General features: G+C 38.4%; 2 protein-coding genes across 6 annotated transcripts in view; one reads left to right on the top strand and one right to left on the bottom strand.

Annotated features, from left to right (window-relative positions):
- APPL2 (adaptor protein, phosphotyrosine interacting with PH domain and leucine zipper 2) overlaps window positions 1–4,860 on the top strand; it is a 33,794-nt gene extending 28,934 nt beyond the window's left edge. Inside the window, exons 16-21 of the mRNA XM_066183958.1 lie at window positions 56–105; window positions 898–1,072; window positions 1,710–1,746; window positions 1,856–1,996; window positions 2,672–2,719; window positions 3,498–4,860. Of these exons, the coding sequence (XP_066040055.1) occupies window positions 56–105; window positions 898–1,072; window positions 1,710–1,746; window positions 1,856–1,996; window positions 2,672–2,719; window positions 3,498–3,623 (577 nt within the window). The 3' untranslated portion in view covers window positions 3,624–4,860. The remainder of the gene's footprint in view (window positions 1–55; window positions 106–897; window positions 1,073–1,709; window positions 1,747–1,855; window positions 1,997–2,671; window positions 2,720–3,497) is intronic.
- Window positions 4,861–5,063: 203 nt separating this feature from the next.
- Window positions 5,064–25,480, bottom strand: part of WASHC4 (WASH complex subunit 4) — a 39,547-nt gene continuing 19,130 nt past the window's right edge. The window contains exons 15-34 of one of the 5 annotated variants that reach the window (XM_066183953.1): window positions 24,932–25,057; window positions 23,545–23,652; window positions 22,122–22,268; window positions 21,934–22,013; window positions 20,947–21,052; window positions 20,100–20,216; window positions 18,905–19,073; window positions 18,616–18,770; window positions 17,055–17,129; window positions 16,143–16,247; window positions 14,627–14,761; window positions 13,794–13,902; window positions 13,051–13,117; window positions 12,238–12,324; window positions 11,588–11,735; window positions 11,334–11,430; window positions 10,666–10,862; window positions 9,566–9,665; window positions 8,086–8,161; window positions 5,064–7,344 (exon numbers count right to left, since the gene is read on the bottom strand). In XM_066183953.1, the coding sequence (XP_066040050.1) occupies window positions 8,094–8,161; window positions 9,566–9,665; window positions 10,666–10,862; window positions 11,334–11,430; window positions 11,588–11,735; window positions 12,238–12,324; window positions 13,051–13,117; window positions 13,794–13,902; window positions 14,627–14,761; window positions 16,143–16,247; window positions 17,055–17,129; window positions 18,616–18,770; window positions 18,905–19,073; window positions 20,100–20,216; window positions 20,947–21,052; window positions 21,934–22,013; window positions 22,122–22,268; window positions 23,545–23,652; window positions 24,932–25,057 (2,196 nt within the window). In that variant the 3' untranslated portion in view covers window positions 5,064–7,344; window positions 8,086–8,093. Of the gene's footprint in view, window positions 8,162–9,565; window positions 9,666–10,665; window positions 10,863–11,333; window positions 11,431–11,587; window positions 11,736–12,237; window positions 12,336–13,050; window positions 13,118–13,793; window positions 13,903–14,626; window positions 14,762–16,142; window positions 16,248–17,054; window positions 17,130–18,615; window positions 18,771–18,904; window positions 19,074–20,099; window positions 20,217–20,946; window positions 21,053–21,933; window positions 22,014–22,121; window positions 22,269–23,544; window positions 23,653–24,931; window positions 25,058–25,480 lie in introns of those variants that run through there. The other 4 variants (XM_066183954.1, XM_066183955.1, XM_066183952.1 and 1 more) reach the window with 4 other exon arrangements.

Genomic DNA, 25,480 nt, shown 5'->3' with positions numbered 1-25,480 from the left:
TTGTTTGTGGTGATGACCAGAATCTGTAATTAAAGTTTTAATTCTTCCTTCGCAGGCGTGCAAATCCATTTGGGGAATCTGAAGACAGCAAAGATGAGGAGGAAGGTCAGTTCTTCTTTCTTCCAGATAAAATTAGTCTTGATTTTAGCTACCCAGTGTCTCTTAAGAAAAGCACTTGACACCATGGAGCAGAAGTAACATCCACAGTAAAGTGACCTTCCTGTACCAGCACATGTAGGGCTGGGCCCTGGCTGTTCTCCTCTTCCCCTGTGCCTGGAACCCACAGCCCTGTCAGAAATCTGCTCTCAGAACCAAAGCAGTACCTACCGCTCTGAACATTCACTCTGCTTTCCCTTGCTCACCACTGGCCATAAAGGGAGTCTGGTCAAGTGATGGCTTTGCTGCATAATGGCTGCTTAGTTGTCATTAAACCTTACGGTGACAGTCAAGAAGCAAGGAAGGATTTGGTGAAAACCTCACTGGGCCCAGCTGCATGGAAGGTCAGAAGGACATAGAAGAAAGGGAAGAATGTACAAGGCTTAATGGATGCCAAGGCTTGTGCACGGTCCCAAATTCATCACAGTTTATGTGATCCAAAATAGGCAAGAGAATTTTACTAGCTAATCAAATGAAGCATAAAGGACCAGTCACACTTTTAAAGCTTCCAGGCAACTACAGTAACTTCCTTCCCCACCTCCACACTGCTGCCTGTTCACGCAGTTGGAAACTGGGTCAGGGCACTGTGTGACTCATGGCAGAAAGCCACCACTCATGACAGTCACCAACCACAGGCTTACTTCTGAATTTCCAAAGTGAATAAAATAATTCCACTGATACTTTGAGCTACTGGAAAATTGAAGTGGCACAGTGACGGAAGCCATGGCTTTTCTCTTGCAGATTCCCTGCTGCAGCAGATGTTCGTGGTACGGTTTTTAGGGTCCATGGCTGTTCAGTGTGACGAGACGTGCGAGGTGATTTATGAAGCCATGAGACAAGTGTTGGCTGCTCGGGCCATTCACAACATCTTCCGCATGACTGAGTCCCACCTCATGGTCACCAGCAAGAACTTGAGGTACTGCAGAAGCCTCAACTTGCCAATATTCTGTTCTCTTCATACCATTTGTGACTAATGATGTATTGTTGGTTTTGTTTTTCTAAAACACACACCCTTTGAGGAAGCAAGATCCCAAGAGTCACTTTAGCTAGAAAGAAACGTCTGTTTTCTTAGTCTGTATTACCTAGAAATGATCCCCCAGACTAAGTTGTAAGAATGTCCTATCAAAATCTAAGGGATGTAGTGGGGTTCTAAGACCCTGCGAAGATACAAAAAAAAGATGCAAAACAATGGATTGGAAGATTCTCTTTCCTAACAGTGTCCTTTGACAGTAGCGTCACTGTAGAATATGCTGATATCAGACATTCCCTTGAGCTGGAGTGTGTTTATGTCCCTCTGCATTTTGTGTTAGCCCAGGCACTCAGGATCCTTTCCAAGTGACTCAGAAAGGTGCTGTGACCTGTACTTGTCAGCATCTCAGAATCAAGGCCTAGATTTGAAGCTTGCCAATCTCAGCTAAAGTACCTGATTCTGTGCATATGTTTCCTCATCTGTAAAATTGCTTGAGTTATTGCCTTTCTATTACAAAGCCTCTTGAAATTACCAGGAATCACTCTAAAATAGTTTTTGGTTTTTTCCCTACATGTAATTGCAGGTTAATAGATCCTCAAACCCAAGTTACACGAGCAAGTGTAAGTAACTCTTTCTATCACAGCAGTGACTACGCAGTCACATGAACCTGAGCCAACCTGGTAACTTGAACTGGTTAAAACAAATAAATTATTTATTTTACTTTTCCAGTTTGAACTCAGCACTGTGACACAGTTTGCTGCTCATCAGGAGAACAGGAGACTGATTGGCTTTGTGATCCACCTCAGTGACACTCTGGGACAAGAATCCATGAGTGCATATGTTTTTGAGAGCAACACAGAAGGGGAAAAGGTTTGTGTAACATTTAATAAAATTCTTTATTTAGCAAACAGGTCTGTGGCTTCTTGGCTTACACATCTGGGAAAGAGTGCCCTAGAAACAAGAGCAGCCAAGAAAACCTGTGTTAACATGCAAGCCTTTACTAGCTTATGTCTAAAAAGGACCAAATGAGTAGATAATGCAGCAGCGTGTATAAGGAGGAAAGGATGGGATGGCTAATCCCAGCATTAAGAGAGATGGGAAAGTGCTGTCCAGTAGCAGCACTAACAAAAGGAATGTCAGCTGTGTTGAGACATGTACGGCTGTGAAGCTTTCACAGACAAGACAACGTACGTGCTAACACCACTGGGTGTTTGCTGCCTGCTGTAACAGAAATAAGGAGTAGGATGGAGAACTTTTGTCCCTACAAACACTTATATGCACTCCCCCAAGGGTGGGAATAAAGTCTGGTGACTAAAACTAACTGAGCGGAGTACAAAGATTTACCAGCCTCTCTGAGCTTTGAAGCTGAAGCTCAGATAGCTTTCTTTATCAGTAGAAATCGTAGCCAATTGGTATTCCACCTCTGCTTTTAGGCCTGGTTTTAAGACTAAGTCTGCACTGACAGTTGTGTGACTGACTCTTAATTAAGGAACAAAAAACTAAACCAGAACTGAATGGAACTTTACCTGTATTTCTTCTTTGTAGATCTGTTATGCCATTAGCTTGGGAAAAGAAATTATTGAGGCACAGAAGGTAAGTGTGTTTCATTCCCCACATATGTATGATATGTCATGTTCTGCTTTTCGGCTGCACTGTCCAGCCACCTCTGGTGTGCATAAGAAAAAAGAACTGCTACTCCTCCTAAGGACAAAGTTTTGCAGACATTATTTAACACAGCAAAAATAAACTCAGTTTGATTTCTCAGTAACATCATTTGAGATAAAAATGTGCCACCCCAATCCAAATTCAGAATTACACAAATCCAAATGTTCATGTCTGAAAGAAAGCTGCGAGCAAAGTTTTCAAAAAACCAAACCAACTCTTTGGGATGATGTGTAAATCCCACACACAGCAGGTTCACTTTTAGAAACATATTCTTTCCTCGCCTAGGGATGAAAATCAGTTTTTTTCCACTTAAAATGAATGGCAGTTATCCTGTCCCTTGTAGATACATTTTATCTGTATAGACGTGACATTATTATTTGCTGTATATGGTTGCTGCTAAGATTTCAGAACAAGTTGGGGAATGAGCTTTTAATCACAACCACTAAGCACATCCATAATAAATTTTTAGGTACTTTTCTCCTTGCTTTTCAGTAACTAAAGAGTAGCAAAATAAATGCTCAAAAATTGTTTTTTCTTAAATACCCAAGGGTTGTCTTTACTTAACCAAAAAGTATTTGTGTTTCAAATCTTTAGAATAAAGCTTGTTAAAAAAAAAAAAAAGGAAGTTGCAAAAGCTTAGCAAGAAGTACTGGGAAACGTGTTCCTCAAAAGCTGCTACAGCTTGCTGACCTCTCTTTTTCTTCAGGATCCAGAAGCATTAGCTCAGCTAATGAAGTCTGTGCCATTAACAAATGATGGGAAGTTCATGCTTCTGAATGACATGTCAGAAGAGGATGGAACCATGCATGGAGGGGAGGAATCAGAAGCATGAGCTGCTCCTGTCACTTCCTGCAGCCTGTGTGGGAGCAGCAAAAGCAGAGTGGTTTTGCAAGAATCTCTGGTTTTCAGTCGCCTGTGCACACCTGAGGCCAGCTGCCCTTTCCTGCTGGAGAGCAGTGGTATCTTTGCAGCAGAGGCCCTCTGGATTTACAGCAGAAGCACAGCAGGACTGTGGCCTTGAGGCATTTTGCATTTGTAATGTGTAGGGTAGAGCTGTGTCTGGGGAGCAGACAATCCTGAGCAGTGTTTCCACGGAGCCCCTGCTGCTGGTGGGCGGGAGAGCACAGCTGTCAGGCACCGAGGGTTAATGGCATTTCTTACATTTACAGGGCCAGCAGCCTCTCATTCCACTGAAATTCATGTGAGCTGCCAGCTCCTCGGACAAATATCAGGCCTCAAATTTCCTACCATAGTCAATTTTCATAGTTTGCATGATTATGTGCATCTGAATGAAGGTTAAAAAATATCTAGTATCTACTTTATTTCAGATGAAGTTATTTTTAGTCTAGTTTATGTGTAACAAGATTTACCTTTTGTGTTAGCTTATTTACAAAACAGTTTGCTAAACACTAAATTTTTCCTATTAATATAATCTATTTTTATATTGCATCTAGAATAAGCTTACAAAACAAATCTAAGTGCCTACTCTTACCTTCCAGGGGACCACACTCTCACATTCTGTAATTAAATAATGGACAAAATGTACCTCCTTGATTTATTACTCTAAATACCACTGACATGCAAACCTCAGAAGTAGGCAGTGAATGTGGCATGTTAGCTGTGTGCAGTTTTTTTACGGTTAGGTTTCTTGCAAGAGATGGTAATAGTAGGACAAATAAGTACTTTTATAGTAAGAATTCTTTGTATTTTTAACATTGTGGTGACATGCAACAGCTGAGTCTACCAGCAACCTTTGGTTTTAAGAAACTGAGCAATAAAATGTTAGATTACAAGTCTACAATGTATTGACAAGTCTCATAGTACCTTCTTGGCTTAGACACTAGAGAGATATGGCTAATGAGTTTACATTTTTTTTCAGTCCTGAGAATATCAGCAACATTACTTTGCAAGAACAAACAAAATAGACAAAACAAAGAGCTGGGGGGAGGGGTGTAACTTGTAGTATAACTTATATTAATCAAGATAAGGTACCTAAAAAAATGGCTGAAATTCCTCAAACCTAATTTAACTCTTCTGTCACCAATAAACTAGATTTTCCATAAGCAGAATCTGTGCAACAGTATCTGAAAGATCCCAGACTGGAAGTGTTTGATATGGAATAAATCTAATTTAACTAGTTATTGAATGTTTAAAAGAATCATGGAAGAAAACTCTTAGTAAGTGACACAAAAACATCTTCATAAAAAGACTGAAGCTCTCTTATTAAAGAAACTAACACCCACTGAACTGCTGTTACTGAAAACACTGGGAATGAGGTTCTCAAAATTGCATTTATTAACACAGTTTTATGTACATAATGTTTTCTACTCACAAACCAAAGAGACTGGAGTAACAAAATACCCATTTGTACAATGAGTTAGGAAACACTAAGTATTACATTTGGTCCTTTGTACCTGAGAAGCTGAAAACAGCTGTTGATGGATGTCTGATGCAACTCAAATTTCCTTCTGGTTCCAGGCTGCATTAGGACCTGCAGAATGTGCCCTTCAGCACCAGGAGTTTGCAGCAGCTGGGTGCTGCTGGGGCCATGCAAACCCTTAGTGGCAGGGCTGACAGGGAGCTGGGCATCCACAACCCCTGGGAGAGCAGCTGCTGCCACTTCAGCAGCCTTGGCACAAGGCTGAACACCTCAGAGCAGTGGTGGCAGGTGCCTGCTGGGGGTGAGAGCCTGGCCTTCAGCCTGTTCCAGCCCTCTCCTGAAGGAAAAAACCCTTAGACATGTTTTATGTCCCTGCAGCAAATTCATCATCCTCACTTCTATCACCCCAGGGAATTTCTGAGTGAGCATGTTTGGTTTAGTTTAGGGGATTTTTTGTTTTAGCTCCATTGTCTCATCTCCAGACAACCAGTTAGGGTCAGTTTGGTTCCTGTAATTGCAACGGAAGGCCAAAAGCAACAGAAATAGTAGCACCACAGCATGAGTTTTGCTCTCCTTCCAGATCCTTGTGGGGAGAAAAAAGGATTTAATGTAACTCAGTGTCGCATGTGACATCCAAACCCAGGACCCACCTTGGATTTCAGATGAGAAAAATGTTTCTGTATATCTATGCTGCTACATGACAAAGAGAAAGAAGGAAATACAAACTACAGTCCTGTATTAGCAAGAATAGCTCTATTATCACTGTACATATTTGTGTATGTAAATAATTTTGCCACATAGAGTATACATTCAGTTCTCCCAGATTAAACAGGCGTCTATAAAAATAGGCTATGTCTTTCCTCTAGAATTTCCATCACCAGAACCACGTGGACTTGTTAACCACTGTACCTGAAGACAGCGCTCAGGTCACGTTATGTTCAACTGCAAAGTCTTACCATAGCAAGATAATGTCTTTCCAAAAGAAAAAAAATATGGAGAAGGGAAAATACAAGTGCAGACTAGAGCGTGGGCTGTGTCTTGACTGTACACAGCTCCCTAGCAAGGCCATCTTGGGGAAAGGAACACCATCTATGGGTGATTCTGCCATTGTTGTGGAAGAAGGAAATGCAGCACTTGGCCATTCCACTCCATGAACTTACGTGACTTCAGCAGAGATGGGAATGTGGAAGGATGCGCATAGCAACTGCAGCAGGATGGGAAGCAGCAGCAAGAATGCTGATCTCGGCAGTGCCACTGAGCGTTCAGTGCGGGCACAGTTTGGTCAAAAAAAGTGTACACAAATTAAAAAAACACACCCTGTATCAAAGTAAAAAACCAAAAATCAAGTAATGCAGCATGCTTAAGGGCAGTTATAATGAATTAAAAATAAAAACTTTAATGAACCCAGCTGATTTTAACAGTCCATGAAACTTGTGTATCATGTTCTCAGAACCAACAAATGGAACGTTTGTATCAGTCTGGTCTTTCCAGTTGCGACAAAACATTCATCCTTGCTGTCTGAATGTTGAAGGGACTGGCAGGAAAAGGCGAATCAAAAGTACATCAGGAATTGTTTTAACCAATGACCCAAGAGTGGGTGGAACAATTTGAACCATTAAAACAAGTATTAAAGCAAGTTTGCTCTAAAAATACAGTTTAAGCGTGCCAAAAAAAACCCCCAAGGGTAGTTCTCACAGCTGGACTGACTGGAGTACTTTATTCTGGTTGGTAAGAACTAGAAGGGTGTTATGTTCTGGGAGATTAAAACACACCTGCATATTTTAATAGGAGTGGTGTTTTCTTTTAAGCTAAATCTAGCTACTTAGGTTAGGAATCTGAGTAACTCTTGCAAAATCTAGAACCTCTACTTGCAGGCATGGACAGATGTTATATAGAGTTCTCACAGTGTTCAGCAGCTTCTGAGCCTGCAGTGCAATTATTGTTAATAATCAGGCATGTAAGACTGTATGAACAACACACGGTACAACAGACCTACAAAGGCTAGGAAATACAGAATTGAGGCTGAAACTTGCAATTAGGCACAACATATTCATGAACTGTAAGATCACTTAATAGTTACAGACACCCATCACAGTGTCTGGTCATAAAAGGAAGAGCTGATAGTGGTTCTGGTCTTGGGTCTTGGGTTTCCTTCTGTGGATGCAAATCAGACCTTCAGTATGAAATGAGAAGTAATTTGTTATGTTCACTTTTTCTTATTTTCCCATTCTTTGATAAGGAGGCAAAAACAGGGGAAAATAAATGTTTGATGGGATCCTAAGTTCCCACAGTACAAATACTGTCTATAGTAATAACAGGGGGGTTTGAAATAAAACACTAATAAGCACTCTCATTTTGTATAATAGATTTAACATACATTCAACATAGACTGTTACACCCACAGTGCAATCTGTGATTGCATTAAATGCAACAGGACTGCACAATGACAGGTCTCTATTATTTTTTGGACAACAGATACACGCAATACCTGTATTCAGGGGGGTTTTTTTCTGGTTGAAGAGATGCCAGTTCAAATCTTGGACCAACAGCCTATGAGTTTGGGTTTTTTTTAAATGCTACGATAGAGATGCAAGAATGCATCTAGAAATCAATAAGGATTTTTTTATCTGCACATCTGTACTTTCAAATAACTACCTCCAAGGTCAACATTTTATTAAATTATTTTCAATCTAAAGAAAGTGCTGAAAATAATACAAACTCCTGAAAAATAGGAGTTTCTACAGGAAATATAGACAAACACAGACCTAGCCTCAGTGGATGCTAGTATACTACTGTACATTTTCTCTTGGATTTAACAGAGCAAGTAAATCAAATCTAGAGCTTTAACCCCTACAGAGTGTTACTGATGAAGACACGGACATGAGTTATTGGAGTAAGTAAGCATCACCCATACCAGCCATGTCACTTCACAACAGGCTCTGCAGGCGTAGAGTTGGAAAGGTCTCCATTGCTTGCTTTACCAGATTCTTCTACAAAAATAAAAAATAAAGGCATGCATCATGTTTAACATTCTACTCAAACAAAACCCCTCAAATCCTAGCAGATATATGTATATATATGATGCTGATGTCACAGCAACACCTCATGCAGTATTTCATGGTCAGCATATGCAACCTGACCTTGCAGCACAAGAAGTCCTGGCCCTATGAAGAAATTTATGTTTGGGGTGAAAGGTTCTTCAATCAGCAGTACTTGTCTAAAAATCACAAATACAATGCTCACAGATTTTTCAGGGTCCAAGTTCAAATATCATAGTAAGGGACATAAATATTATTACCGTGTTCAAAACTTTCCACCCTGGTATGCATTTCCAGCTTTTCTCACACATTGCCTGGGGAACTAAACAGGTACCACAACAGAGAATATTTAACCTAAAATATAATTAGCTGATGTTCTCCAAAATGGTCTCCTACAGACTCCAGAGCAGCATGTCTATTCTTCCCACAATGCTTGGAGTTCTCTGGATTTGTTTTTGTTTTTTTTTTCTTGCTCTGAAGATTTATCTGAGCAACTTCACTGAATTTGATCAAATATAATTCATGCTAAAAGAATTTTTCTTTACAAACAGGTTTTTTTAGTGCAAAACAAAACAAATCTTTTTCTCCAGTGACTGTAATCTCACAGGTCACTTGTGCCTTTGTCAGAACTAGAGTGGAGAATTACTTTCCAATTCAGTTTTTAATATACTGTTACTGTTTCTAAGTAACTTGTGACCGAACTGCATTTCTATCTCTTGATCCTGAGGAGCACTCTCATTTCTTTGGAAATTTCTCAAGAGAAATTTTCTCAAGAGGATCTTTCAGAATTCATGAGGGAGAATATACAACCAGGAATAGAAATGCAAAACACCAGTGTTACCTAATCAAGAGACCAACCACAGATTAAGATCTTACCCTTTGATAATAGAATTCAATGGGAGACCAAGCATATCATAAACATCTGAATATCTATAGTGACTACATCATCTGCTATGTACGTTGAAAACCAGCTGGTCCAACAGGTGAAAACCACTTTATTTAACAGCCCCTAAGGTTGTCATTGTCAGCACTGGTGATTGAAGAGGTAAGCATGATGCTGAAGTTACTGAATTTAATATCACTGCAAGTATGCAATTCTCCCTGTCCCAGGCTTTTTTTGTCAGCTATGTCTTCTGTGGTATTGCTTTTTATTCCACAGCCCAGAAGCCCAGCTTGAAATTCACCTATTCCAAAGAAGGACTTCTTGAGCTGTTCTCGGTGAGTCTCTTATCACTCATGACCACATAAACCTCTCTGGAATACTCACTCAACCTATGAGCAAGAAAGCAGCTATGAAAAAAACTCTATTAAGGCACACATTCTCATCAAAATGTTCTACATATAGGATGCACTCACCTTCTTTTTCTTTCTTTTCCTGGCTTTCTTCTGCTGCAGTTTTATCTGCTCTGAAAAAAATTCTTGCACTACTTAGTGAGAAATAAAGGAGTTCAAATTCCTAAGGGAAAAGATAAAGAGTAGGAGCGTCAGTGTATCACAGATTAGTAGACAAATATCAATGGGATTTTCCATGAGCATCTTAGGCACCTAGATTTCAGTTATCTAAATCATTTAAATGCCCTTGAAAATCCTCCTCTTTTCATACCTTATTCACAGGCATTTCACAAAGCAAATGTCAAATTACATTAAAGGGCAACTTAAGCAAAGCAGCATCACTGCAATAAACCTGTCACTGATCCACTGAGGCTGAAAATGAGGTCTGCAGCAGCAGTGAGAACTTAGAGCAACTTGCCCATGGAAAATCATGCAAGCCAATAATTTAAACAACCACGAGCTTGATCAGTGTCTGAACAAGGTTCAGTGATGTGGGTTTTTAACAAAGAGGACCAAACACAGTGCACACCCCTGGGAACCCTGAGGGCCTACAGGGCCTTATCTATTCCAACAACACATTACAGTATGAAATCATGGGCTGTAAAAATAGCCATTGGCAGATCTGTCCCACAGGCTTCTCCAATCAAGAGAGAGAAAGCACCATACCACAGATGAAACCTGAGCTGCTGTGCTTCCAAATTCAAATGCACCTTTCCTTATTTGATAGCTGATGCATCATTCAATTTAGCAGCTCAGAATTAACACACAGGCAACTCTGAGAATTCACAGTGTTATGTGCAATCTTTGTTATACGAAGTTTAACCAAAATACGTTCTCTCCTATTTAAGCATTTATGGTTTAGTTGCATTAGGTTTCAAACTCCATGGGACAAAGAATTCTAATGAATCAGCTCTTCAAATACCACAAAACCTGACGACATTCCCTTCAGGTCATACACCTCAAGTCTTCATGCTCTTTTTGCATTGTTGCTGCAGACAATGCTCTGCGTTTTTTTCTCAATGAGCTCCATCAGAACACAGTTACATGATTTGTGATGAGGAAGGGCTGAACCCAATACAGAACAGAAATTGTTACCAGAACACGTAACCAGGCCCCTGCTGTACCTGTAAACAAACTTCCAGTCGCTTGTGGGTAAGGTTCATAGTCTGTAGTAATTTTTCATCTTGATTAGTGGACTGCACATTCTGTTGCTTAGCTACTGCTCTTATTTCCTTCACATACTTCTCTCTAACAGACTGGAACCAGTGTAGAGAATCAAACTCCTGGTACTGATCCAAAAGCTTCAGAATGTAAGCCACACCTAGTCATTAAGAAACCATGTACTAAAGTCAACATGCAATTTGCAAAACATTTTGTGAATATCTTTAATTGATGAGCCTAAGCCGATAATTCCATGCAAATATATTTTAAACTGTTTTTAACTTCCAGTTAATCTTTCAGGAAAAATCACAACAAAGAACAAGCTTAAATTTTTTAAAAACATCACTTATTCAAACACTTGCATTCCTCCTTATCTGGATAAGAACTACTGGAAAGAAATTTGGAAGCACCAATATATGTTAAACCTGCCTGCTCCCATACGGAGCTATTCCACGTTTAGGAAATTCTGCACACAACCATAACCCTCAATCCATTTTGCTGAAGCAAAGACAAATCCAAATATATTATGCAATTTTTAATTATGGGAACAGACAAAGTATAAACAAAACTTTTCTTGCAAATGCCCATTATGTTGGTTTACCCAAAGGCTAGTGAGAGTGCTGAAACTTACCCATGGCAAACCCATCATCAGTGAAAGCTGCTCCACTTTTGTTCTTCTTATTCAATTTCTCCTTGCAACTGATTGAATGCTCTACAAAATTGAGGGTCTGCAAGAATGAAAGGCTGTCTTGGAATCACAAAGAGACTCACAAACATCACAAGGCATTGTCATTTGTGCTACTGCAGTCTAACATGAAACACTCAAACACAGCCCTGATCTGACAAGAGTTTTTGCAGGTGCCCTGGTGCAACGGCAGCACTCACCAGGGGGGGCACGATGATGTAAAAGTTCCGCAGGTGCATGTTCTTGGGGCTGCGGAACTCGGGAGCAAACACATCCACCAGCATCTTGAAGTACTCTGTTCCTTCTGCAAAGTTCCGTGTCAGGTCACTGAGCACAGAGTCCAGCTGCCTGCAAGGGGTGAGCAATGAGTTACCTGGTTCTGCTGAAATTCCCTTTGCTTACCCACCTCTTGGGATAACAACCCTCACTCTGCCCTTTGCCTATGTCCACAACCCAGGATTTGGGAGAGTACCAGCTCATTTCAATAGCATTTCTTGATTTAATTGTCTCCAAAAAAAGGGTCTATGAATAGAATATTTGCATCTTTTTTATCTAAGACACTGAAAATTTTAAAATTAGAGCTCAGGCACACAGTGAGGAAAGCTTGTTAGCTTTTAAACAAGGATTCCTTCAAGAAATCAGGTTCTAGGTCAATTACTATCAATGCTACTTCACATTTCCAAAGCAACTGCTTCTATTTGCTTTGCTTTGAAACAATTTTTTTTGCATAAAGGCAGCAGAACTTCTAATGCACACACACAAATAACTAATAGCTGCATTTGTAAACATAAAATGACAATTCTTTCATCCCACCCCTGCCCCAGACCTCAAAAGTATGATGTTTGTGTACCTTGCTGCTTTTTGTGTTTCTTCTGAAAGTCCTTCTTCTTTCACCAGCTCTTCAAAGTTAACAATATCTTCCAGATCAGGAACAAACCTGAAAACTTACTGTTTGTTATGATTATGCTCAACTGTCTGTATTCATTGAAGTATCTACCCTAATTTATAATTTACTTAATTTAAATCTTCTGGACTTGAACTACTTAGTTCAAATTATGTCATATCTGTCATACATTCTCATCCAGGCATTATTAACCTCATTTCTAAACACATACACATCATTATTTGTACTTCTGTTTTTACTGGGCTATCATCTCCTCTCTCTAGCACTTGATACTCTTGGTAACTCTAAGTTACTATTATTTGCAAGAAAACCAATTTTTTCTTATTATGCAAAAATTACTATGTTTTAATGACCTATCAGAAACATGGACAAAATGTATACAGAAAGAAGTATTAAAGGACTGGGGAATGTTTTCCAAGTTCCTCAAGGTTTGTATTATTTTTCCTTAATGCATCCTTGAAATTATTTAACGTCACATATTGTTGGTTTATGGACTGATGTCTCACTAATGTGTACATTCTATTAACTTTTTTGCCATGTTTTTCCATATAATTTGTTTTATTTTTAGTGATTTATGCCCATGATTGTACAGTGCTGAATCCCAGCACTGTCTTCAATAATTCCACTTAAATGAAAGCATATAAATGGAGCTTTTCAAAATTCATGGAGAATAGGTTAGGGCATAGGGAATATCAGCAAGAGTAGAGAGCAAGGGGAAGAGAAGGAGCATAGAGAAAAATGAAATATTTGTGGAAATACCTAATGGCACTACTGCAGCAGTGAAGTCCACCAGATCTTATCATTCGTACATAACCCATAGCGTTGCCTTTAAAAACAAGAGAAAACAAGGAAGCAATTTATAATTACTTAAATACACACACACTCTTCATAGCTCCTATAGGCTCTGAAACGTACATGAAAGTTGCCATGTAGTTCCGGCACAGACCTTGGCTCTGAAAGTCAAGTTATAAAAGTTAAACTGAACCCTACTATCAAAAGCCTATGTAGAGAAATAAAACAAAAATGTGTCATCAAGCAAGGTTTTGTTCACTTCCATACAAACTCTTTCCACAGGGCACATTAAACACTTGTAAGTTCATGTCAGTTCTGCACATTTATAGCATCAGCGCTGAAAATATCATTGTCATATTGTGCATCATTCAAGGATACTTCAGCTGATACATGGCCGATTTTTGAAATACGTGAACTTAGCACTAATAGGTTTTTACTAGGAGATACACTCAACATGGATAAAAGTCAGTTCCATAACAAAGAAAATAACTGAAAAAGGAACAGAAATCTATGCAAGCTATAACTGTATTTTAGATTAAGACATGCAAAGGCCATTTCTGTGTAATTAGATGAGAGCATGTACTTAGCATGTACTTTCCATCTGACTGGAATGAAATCTAGCTTTAGACTGAGCTAAAAGGTCAGTTACTAGGTGACAAAGATCTCCTCCATTTAATAACACTTATAACATGTTAGATAGCATTTCATACCAATTTGACTTATGAGTTGTCTGAACTGGTCAAGATAGCTCTGGCCATCTGGGGTTATTCCAAGTTTCCTGATGCCACGGTTGAATTTATCTGCTCTTTCAAAGGGATACTAGAAAAAAAAATTAAAATTATTTGTAATAATTACCTACCCTTAGAAAAAAACCCCCTTTTCATCACATCAATAGATTTCTATTTGTAATGTAGTTTTATGCCACATTTACAGCTGTATTTTTTTATAAATTATATACCTGCTTGTCTGTATTAGTTCACAAGAGTAATTTAACTAAGTCACTTCAGCAAGTTGAGAAGTAAAATAGTTTTACTGTGAAAAAGAAAGTATTCCTAGAACAAATAAGCACTTGACATGCAAAGAAGCTAGCAGTCTATCTTACTAAATACGTTGTCTCTCCCATTTTTGAGACAATTTTCTAGCAAGGAAAACCAGACCCTCACTCCCAAATCCTGACATACTGAAATGAGTGCTACATGATCACATCATTTTGGATTCCATTCAAGTAAGTTTATTATTCAAAACTAAAAACTGTTGTGCATCAGTTGAACAAGAAGTTTAGAACCTCCAATAGACAACAACTCCATCAAATCATCCTTAAGTCACTGAGACAATGATTTTAGCCAATTACAGAGCAAACAGAACGAAATAAAGCCCTCCTGAACACAGACACTGGTGGCACCACATTTTGCCAGGACAAAAGCTGTCCCTTTATCAGGGGATATCTAAATAATAGGAGTATTATGGTTTGGTGCACCTTCAGTCACATGAAAGTAGCACTTCTTTTAGCAAATTACTCTTGAGACTCCAAAAACTACTATACCTTGTGATCATTTTGATCCTTGACTTCCCTGAAGAATCTGATGTCTTTGATAAGTCTGGATTTGATATGTTCATCATACATGAACTGGCTAAAAATGTAAAACTTTTTCCTCAAGAACTGGTAAGTGAAATTTACCTAAAAGGCAAAAAAAACCAAAACAGTCAAATCAAGATAGTTAGCAAAGTAACAAAGACATCTAACGCCCTGCTTTCACCACATGCCTGAGTAACTTCTAAGGCAAGTTCTCAACTTACTTTAATTTCACTGTTTTAAAAGAACAAGGAAAAATGAAAAAACATTCTCCTGGAAGGTCTTCTCTCTTCCAGGAAAGGCAGAGTCACCAAGGGACAAGGTCAGTATTTCAGCTGATCACCTGCCCTACACAGCCATTAGTTGATCTGGAATATCCTGTAACTGCCCTTTTGAAACAATACAACCATCAAGTTGAAACAGGCAAATATGATCAACTTCCTCAGTCTGTAGAATCTGCATAACCTCCTGACACAACTTTTTCACTTCCTCAAAGTTTTCTAAAATACTCTCTCATAGGGCAGAAACTTCTACCCTACATATCTCAATACTTCTCACGTCGGCAAAAATAACTTAACTCACAACCAGAAGTGAATAAACCTACATCACCAAAAAATAATGAGTAGCAGCATTTTTTGAGACAGTCCCCACTGTCCCACTATGAGAAGAAAAGTGAAAGAAATCATTAAAACTTTATTTTTAGTAATTTCCACTTCTAAAATAATGACTTGAGAGTGGATTCAATATTTCAGCAAGTTGTTCTTTTTTTTTTTTTTTTTGACAGAGCCAGAAGAATAGAGAAAACAGCGACAAGGTGGAACTTAACCAGCAGACTGGAAAGCACTGACCTGAAAACACCTTTAATCACTGTACCCAAACTGGAGAATCCCAACGATAAATTCCAGCTGTAGCAGACACAATGCACCTCTTTGCATTTACTTTGCAAAGAGGCATATACCTTTGGCTGGTTAAGATAGACACCTACACCTCAGACATCATTAAAAGCCTTGCAATAAGAATTTGTTTTTCCAACAAGTGATCAGAGCTCTGTGGCTATATTTTGCAAATTGAAAAGCTGATATTTCTTAAGCATAACAATTACAAGAAGAACTTTAAAAAATTAACATTGCATTTTTTCAAGATTTGCTTTAACTGCAGCAAAAGTATCTGTCTACTAAGTGTCAATGAGGTGAAAATCAGGTCATACTGTCCAGAACAATCCAACCAGAACATCTATCTCTCCTTTGATGTGGTTTTAGATCTCTTCCTTAATATTTATGTAACTGGAAGTGATAACACTCAAAAGATCGTGATATTGATTTGTGCCACATCCAAGAACTGATTTGTTTTATTAATTCACACAGAATATTATTACTGCGTTATTAAAACTGCATAACCAAATAAAGTCTTAGGAGATGCAAGGAGGAGGTTTTTGTGCACAATCACAAACAAATGATCCAACAGCAGCAGTGCAAAAGATACTCACTGTTGTGTTCATGATTCCTGTTCCATGAGTTCGAATTGAATTAGCGATGTGTCGGATATTGATGGTGTTCAAGTGTTTGTTATTACTTGTTCTTTCAATGAAGATCTGGGAGGCAGGAAGGGAAAAATAAAGTAAATTACCCAAAACTGGTTCTGTGATAAATTATTGATCTAAATAGCCTATATCCTATTTCTGAGAGCAGCTGATAACTGGTGATTAGGGAAAGAACCAAGAAAACACAGCATGGATACAATGAACTTTCTCTGGCAAGTTCTTCTCATTTCTACACAGCTGTGATTCAACAATTCTAAGGCAGATGTTGCACTAAGACTCCCCTATTTGAGATTATATCTCACATTAAGTAGCCAAAACTCTTTTGGCACCTGTTTGCACTTTTAACCCCTCATATACCACAGCAATGAGTTCCACTACTGAATTATAAGCGATGAAAAAAAGCACTTCTTTTAGGAAGCCGCCCATTTTTGTAGTGGAGACCTCATTCTCACACTGTGAGAAACCCCAAAGGTTTGCTCCCCGTCCATGTTCTCCATATCATTCACTGCTCCATCTCTCCAATAACCCATTTTCAGATACACATTTTTCAAGCAGAAAAATCACATACTTAGTATGTTCTTAAAGAACAGCCAATTATCCTTGCTGCCTTCTAGCTTCACTGGAAAATTGACATGCAGTGATCCTACTGGCATAATATTTCCAAGATATGCTACACAACATTCTCCAAGACCAAGCCACAGCATACCCCAAGATGATTTTCTAGAGCACCAGTAGTATTTTATAGCCTCTCGCTATGCATGTGCAGCCTGGGCTTTTTTTAACACATACTCCCCTCTGCATTTCTCAATCCCTTCAAACTGGAGCCAAATGCCAGGAAAAGTGTGGGATATACCTTACCTGATTATTCAGATTGTAGAGGTAGCGGGATACAAAAACATGAATATTTCTCATGATTTCCAAAACATCCAGACCCTGAAACAATATTATTTATCAAGAATTACTATGATAAAACTTCTCAAGAACTATTGACACACCTAACAGCTAAGGTGCAGAAACAGTGTTTCTGCAGTTACTTGAAGGTATTTTAGAAAACAGTGTTTTCCTTTGCAAAATGAAGAACCTCTTAATAATTTTTGTTCAGCGTCTGTAAGAAAATGTTTTGAGGAGAAAAAAGCAGCTCAGCCCATGTTTGAACAATTGCACTCCTGCCTGTTTTTTTCCAGCTTCCCCTGAAAGTAAGGAATCTTCCAGCCTATTCCACTAGGCACAATTAAACATTAAAAAAATGGAGAGTTATCTGCTTTCAGATTCTAAAACATAGAAACTTGCCTTAGAGATTCCTACAGACATAGATATCTACAGAGAAATAAGCAACTAGCTAATTTTCAATATTGTTAACCTAACCTATATAAAAGACTGAGGTTTGCTAATATTTGCTATTGCAATATAAATTTTACAATTGTTTACACTTTTTCCCCTAAGGAGTCCCTTAATTACTCCCTTAATTTTGTGCCTAAAGATTTATTTAATTTATATACCCTATTTCCAGTTGTGCCAGGGAGCTCATGCCAGAATGAAAGTTATGAAACCAACATTGTGGAATTGTTTAATTCTTTATAACAATGTACTGATCAAATATGGCAAATAGAAAACCAAAGCTGGAAACAGAAACTGATCTACAGCACTTTTGTGCCAATAAAACAGCTGAAGTTCTCAGTTCTATGCCCTGCTTCAACTTAGGAAGACACAGTCATCATGAACATCAAAAAAAGGTGCTGTATTTCTAGGAGCTTTCACCAATGTGTTAAGCCAAATGAGGGAATGAAGCAAACTGCGAAAAATATCTGATATTAAAACACTCGAAGAAAAGTCTTCAGAACTATGCAATCTGTAGACCCTGCAAGAGTGAGTATCTTCACCATTAACTTGATGACACTGTAACTTTATTCTGAATGTCGCCATGTTTAGCAGCTTTTAGGAGGTGCTAAGTCACCCTCCTAGAATCTAATTCACAGGTGTCCCAAAGTCCTCCGTGTCCAGCCTGTGAAATAGTTTCTCTTGATGATCACTAAGCAGAATCTGCTGAAAAGCCAGCAATAAACCAGGGAAAAAGTCCCACCACTCAAACGTCATTCCAGACTTGTAACAGCTGTCTGGATCTACTGCTTGCCAAACTGCTGACACTGAATTTTCAAGAAAACATTCTCTGACTTTGCATACTCAATCCATTTCATTATGTGAAAAAAAAATGAACAAGTCCAACACAAAGTTAATCACACTGATATTAACTGGTATCAGTGTGATTTCCAAAGGCAGAGATCCTGCCTCACAATTCAAACAGAAATTAAAGGTCACTTTTTCCAAACAGTTCTCTGCTCTTGGATACTTTAAGTTCAGTGACTCAGTCCTATGACAGTGGAATGATTTATATTCTATTCCTGTGCTGTGGGCACTGTACCTGCTCCAGAGTCTGGCTGGGAAGGTGAGCCTCAGTCATACTTAAACCATAGCGCTGGGTGGCCAAGTTTCTCATCTCACTGTAGGTGGCCCAGTCGTGAAGAGCTACGGTCGTTAAGTTGTAGAAGGTCTTGTCCAAATAATGAGTTACATAAGCTGCGAACACAAAGGATGAACTCAAATAGTGCTACCTATTTATTTAGGAAAGTGTGGAAAGAAGTGAGAAGATATACAAAGTCAAAGTATAAGAGATGAAAATAACAGAACCAAGCAAATGTATAACTCCTCACCTTTTATGTCAATGAACCGATTGAAAAAACGTATTGGGTTCAGAAAGAAGAAGTGAGCCAGGTCCTTCATGCCAACTCTGAAGGGGTTTCTGTCATCCAGCTTCAGGTGTGTGTGAACTGATAAGCGCAGGTCCTTTTCTATCTCTTTACACAATTTGTCCAGCAAGTGCTATTCAAGAAAGTTAAGGAAAAAAAAGGAAAACCCACCAAAATCCCAAACAAACACATACACACACAAAGAAAAAAAAAAAAAAACACAGAAAAAGGAAAAAAAAAAAAAGTCATGTTCAGTGTCCATTTACAATGCTCTGTTAGCAGAATCAACGTTTCACTCCGCAGTTATGAGTAAGACTGATTGAACTAGTGAAGAAACTTTGCTTTGGTAGGGTCACACAAGTCAAAGTGAATAAATACTTGGGAACCAGAAAGATACTGATTTCCTGTGTTTTTGTTCTAGTACACAATAGCAAGCTCACGCGGCTCAGAAAACGTAAAGGTTTACCTACCTAATGCCATTTTTTACATGACTAAAACTTCCACAAGGGAGTTTAACACAACTTACACTCAAGTATTCTCACTTCTCATTTTAAGTGGAACTAAGCTTAGAGCTATCTATCTAAATAGTAAGAACAAATTCAGTGAGGAAGAGTCTTGCAATAAGAAATTTGGTCTGATTTTCTGAATAATATGTAATGTTTTGTCTTGAACTAGTCCAATAAAAAGCACAGTTCAAAGGTTAAAAACTAAGACTTGGGAAATCCAAATTTGCATTTTCTTTGTCAAACCTCCATTATTCTAGATAATAATTCAGTCAAGAAGCCATCTGTATTTGCAGACCCTTCATGACTAAAAGCCCTCCATGCACACGAAGAACAGTAGCATTTATTTTAGGCATTCACCCAAACAGAGGCTAATCTGACAAAAAGCACTCCTCTGTCTGCACGGTCAAATCTGTAACTGAGGTTTTGTTAACTTACATGATTTAGAGTGCAGTATTTTCATGTTCCCAGCCAACACAGATACCATTAAAAATGAGTCTTCAATAACCAAAATTGTCAGTCAAACCAAACACTTTCTTATTTATTTAAATTCTTCACATCAAAGTTCTCGGTGCTAATTTTACAGATCATATCAGATTTTCTGTAATAGATGCTAATCTGAGCTAAAGATATTTGAACCAACCACAACAAATTACCTCATTGAGCACTTCCATGATTTCTTTGTCATAGCATTCCAGAAGCACCTCATAAGATTCCAAGTGTCTTGCATGCATCATAGCAGGTACACAGTCCCGTAGTGCACTAAACATATACTTATTAAATATATATATATTATTAACAGACTGATATGTTGGCAGCAACTCAAAATAGTGTTCAAAGCTAACAAAAATCTGAATCGCTACTCTTCCCATTTTTATTAAAAATTTACTCCATAAACACTACTGAAGTGTCCTGTCCTTAATCTGAGGTATTATTTGCTCCTGACTGGAAGATCCTAATTACTAGCTATTTCATCCAAAATTATTTGCATTTTATTCATTTCAGTACTGTACAACCCTTGAACAGATGTTTGACTTTTATCAGGATTATCATGCCAAAGCATGATTCACATCTGCAGCAAGTACACAGTACTTCAACAAGGGGAGAGGAGATGAGGGGTGGAAAAAGCTACCGGACAAGTATCCAGCACAGAATCACTGAACACAGTGATATCTGCTTTAGAAATAGGTAACCACAAAGAGGAACAAAAGCTTTTAATGTTCAAGTCTAGCAAGTGTTCATTTCAAATTAGAACAGAGAGTGGAACAAAGAGACAGACACAGAGTTAACAATAGCAACCCGAGATTTTTTTAAAGAAATCTAATAGGTAGATTTAGAACAAAGATTGCTTTTATATCCTTCAGAATGAGAAGAAATGTCTGACTCAGTAGTAGTCAGGGATTTGCTTTTTGAGCTTTTCCTTTAAGAGCTTCAGCGTAAGGTTTATCATCTCTTCATCTGAATCTGTCACAACAGTTAGTAAGTTGTAACATTATTACTTACATGTAGTCTAGCAGAATCCACTGCATTTTCATAGACATCATCTAAATAGATTGGAAAGACAGCTCGATGCCAGTATAAGAAACAACAGTCACATTGTGCTCGAACTCTGGAATAAAAGATTTATTGTTAGACACAGATTTGGAAGAAACCATTCTTCTAACACAGTAAGTGTGTTTAAGCTAAAGACAAGCGCATTTCAAGCCTAAGTTTTACACCATTATTTTAATGTTCCAGATGCACTGACCTACAAAAGAAAGTTCTTCATTGAAGAATTTTTTATTTTTTTTCCACTAGTCTATTTATAAATAAAAGGTACCTACTTTAGAGAAAATGTTTAGTCAGTCCCTGAAAGACTTAAATCTTACATTTCAGAAAAGTCCTAAATAACTCTTTTCTTATTACATGCAATTACTAGTCTAGAGATCAAACATAAATTCTAAATTTCTCTTTTAAGTCAAAATGAGAAACAGGCCTCTCCTGATAAAATCCTGGGATAAATGGAGACTGGTTGTATCTCATGAGTCAACCACTAAAGGTGTTTGCCTCTCTCCTAAAAACTGCATGGAACCCAGATATCCACCTGGCTTACAAATGGCCACTATGATGTAACCTGAGTGTGCACTGAAACTACATCAACAGTAAAACATGGTTCACATGTAAACAGCAGCCCAATCTCCCAAACAGACTGGTACTAACTCAGAAATTTTGGGGTTGGCTTAAAAGGAGTACTTCAGTTTACCATAAAACCAAGTCATCCAAGAAAGTGACAGAATTTCTAAACAATCAACAGTCAGGCGAAATACGACTTGCCCAAAGACAACTGAGCTTCTGGCTTAACTCTGGAATTCTTTCTGTCCATTCCTAGTCTACAAAACTTGCAAAAATCGTCACCAGCATGCAGACACCAGATTTTGCCATTCACACAGTGAGGATCCAGCTCCCACAAGACACTATGCTACCCTTCAATATACTGCTGTTACTGCTTACCTCTCTGTAAGTTCACTGATCAAGTCCAGTTTTTTCAGAACCAACTGAAGGGGAATAAGTTCTTCATCTTTAAATGTTTTCTGTAGAAATGAAGAAAAAAGAAATAAACATGAGATCACACAAGCTGATATTTTTTCATAAGACACTCCACCAAACAAACGAAGGGCTGGACCAATCATGGCACTTACCATCTGTGTTCCCACACTCAATGCCAGGGAAACAATCAGTCGCCTCTGTTTTGTGCTTGGCCCATTGAGGGTGTTCTCAGCCAACACCAAAGCAGAGAGGACATCCAGGCGCTGCTCACTGTACTTCTTATCAGAAATTACCCTTTTCTTGATGACAAAAAGACACAAAAATGCAGAGAAAAGTCACCTAAGCCCAAAGGTAATAGCTTACTGCTTTTGACCAAAGCTTGTGGACTTGTCATAAATTGAGTATTTCTGCAAACAAGTTATATTTTGTGAACAGAGTTAACTGAATCCAGAATCACTTACTCTGCCAATTCTCTGATATTACTGTCTATACTCTAACAATATGTGCAACCAACATGAACACAGGTTAAGTCATACTAATGGATCCTTCTATTTACCAACATTTGCCTCCTTACGTGTTTTCTGATAAGTAGTCAAAATATCAAGATCTGTTTGCACAAGTGTTCTTTTCAATATCCTTCAGTAGAAAAGTTCTGGCACATTTTTATTCATTTAAAAATAATTGTAATGTAATTACAGATATAATTTGAAAAGTTTATTAAAGTTATCTATATATATATATATATGTGAAGTGCTTGAAAATATACAGTTTTTCTTAGTGACGTCAAAGGTTGGAACCACTTCAGGTTGTGCTACTCCTGCTATATATAAATCAATATATCTGTATATAAATTTTTTATAAGTACAACTATTTTTTTGCTTACCCTAGAAAATATAGAGATGGCAGATACATAAATTGAGATTACAGCCAAATAAAAAGGAAATTTAATAGCTGCACCAGTAACAATAGAATGCATCATTTGCAACTCTGCTACTGAATGTGATGGAAGAATAAAACCAAGTCATAATACATCAGAACAGACATACTAAAGTCTCTTTTCCCCTTTGCCCTAAATTCTGAAATTCAAGGTTTGACAAGCAAAAGAAGCCATTTTATGCCACAGTGAAACAGAGAATTCATGCCCACAGTAGGCTCCTGTAAGCCATCATGTACTGCTATTTTGCCAAGAAGACAAAGATTTAAATAACAGCCTGTTTGCTTAGAGCTGCAACAGACTACTTTATGAATGTGCATCAGAAAAGAGCTAAGCAAAGGTTAGTTTGTGAAAATTCACTAGAAATGAAATCTAAAAAGAACACAAGAAGAAGATGACAAGAGATGCAGCAGTTTAGAGGAAGAGGGGAGCCATTCTTGGTCAAAAACCAGGTAATCATCTATGCTGTACAGTTTACTAGGAAAAAGCTTGGAATTACTGGAAAGCTTATATATCTCTGGAGTATGATAGACCATTACACTACAGATTTTGAAAAATTACAAAAAATATTTTATTTTAAACTTAATATTTTTAAAAATACTTAGATTGGGAGATTAATTATTAGAACTTGGATTACATACCTTGGCCACAGAGATAGAGTGAAGAGCTTGATACTGCAGATGCTGCGTGATGTGTGTCACAGAGTCTGCCACAACCATGCTTCTTCGGTAAAACATATGTTCTATTGCCTGAAGTCAATCCCAAAACACATTAGTTCATGTAGTTACCAAAATTGCTGCCTTTAGAATCTGGCTTTATGTTGTGTGACTCATTCACACTGCAAATACAAACTCTTTCCATTTTGTAATGTGCTGTTACTAGCAGTTACAATTAACCCTTAGAAACCAAGAAAATCAAACTAGTTAGGAGCATTAAAAAATTTCAGGACTGATCCAAGTTTTGTTTTTTTGGTTTGAGTTTTTTCAGTTCTGTTCACCACTGCTTTCTGAAGTTATCCTGAAAAAGAGTATCTTCCTTTTGGAAAAAAATACCAGGAGAAATGTGAATTGCCACATCTGGGGAGGAACGATCTCCCATACACCAGTATATACCAGGAATCACCCAGCTGGAAAGCAGCTTGGAAGGAAAGGACCTGGTGGGTCCTGGTGAACAGCAGGTTGAGTGCAAGGCAGCAATGTATCCTTGTCCCAAAGATGGCCAATAGTAGCTTTGGGTCCACTGGACAACACTTGGCTGACAGCTCAGGGGAGGTAACCTTTTCCCCTATTCAGCACTGGTGAGGCCACACCTGGAGTCCTGGCTCCAGTTCTGGGCTCCTCAGTACAAGAGAGAGAGTCCAGCCAAGGGCCATGAAGACAATTCACAGATGGAGCACTTCACATGTGAGGAAAGGTGACAGAGCTGGGGCTATTCAGCCAGAGAAGAGAAGGCTTGGAGGGGGATCTTATCATTGTACAAAATTACTTGGAGGTAGGGTGCAAAGAAGATGGAGCCAGGCTCTTGTCAGAGGGGCCCCATAACAGAACAAATGGCAAAGAGCACAAACTGAAACATGCGAGTTTCCCTGTGAACATTAGGAAACACTTTCTTATTATGAGGGTAACCAAGCACTGTCACAGCCTGGTTGCCCAGAAAGGTTGTGGGGTCTTCAGCCTTGGAGATATTCAAAAGTCATCTGGACAGTTCTGGACAACTGGCTCCAGGTGTCTCTGCTTGAGCAGGGATAGGCTGGACCAGTGATCTCCAGAGATCCCCTCCAACCTCAACCATTCTGTGACATCAACTAAGGAAGACAGTTAGAAGCTACAAAAAACAACCCACAAACAAACAAACTCAGTCCTAGCCTTCCAAATCTATTCTCTAACCAAACCACTCTCAAACAAGAAGCCATGCACACAAAAACACTTCCTGTCACAGGTTTGGTTTTGTTTTTTTTAATATGGGATGTTTGGTCAATGTTCTCTGTAATTCCTACATGAAATAAAAAGTTTTCATCCAGTGACCTACCTTCAGAAGTTCCACAAGTCTGCACAAGGCTTTTACTGAGGTTTTGGTCATAGGTTTTTGCATTGACATGTAAAGATTCATTGTAGTTTTAATGATGGTGCTAAGACTGTATGCATAAAGAAAACCCTAAAAATACAACGAATAAAGGGGAAGAAAAAAATAATAATCAGTATTTCCACATGTCAATAAAAGAAGCGCTCTTTGTTTTGTTCCATACATGACAGACAGCTGACCTTTGCCCCTGCACAACAGAGAGCCTGCCACTTCACTACACTAAGCAAGCCTGGGATCCCAAAGCTGAATGAGACCCTTTTACTAGCAGACACTGTGAAACTACCTACAAGTCATTAGATCATCTGATTAACCTCTTCTAAAGCCATCCCAATTAAACACAGGTTAGTGAGTGAAATAATCACAGGGCCTCAAAGGTCTAATAATTTCAGTCTATTGTAAACCCACCCATCAAACAATTCCTATCTCCCCAAGAAACATCCCATCACGAAAACAATATAAAACTTCCAGATTCTGTGGAACAAATATACTGACAGT

The sequence above is a fragment of the Chamaea fasciata genome, unplaced genomic scaffold (assembly GCF_029207755.1).
Source record: "Chamaea fasciata isolate MVZ Bird 193981 ecotype frontalis unplaced genomic scaffold, bChaFas1.0.hap1 SCAF_5, whole genome shotgun sequence".
Taxonomy (NCBI): domain Eukaryota; kingdom Metazoa; phylum Chordata; class Aves; order Passeriformes; family Sylviidae; genus Chamaea; species Chamaea fasciata.
Note: the sequence above shows the minus strand (reverse complement) of the source record. Positions and strands in the feature narration are given on the sequence as shown.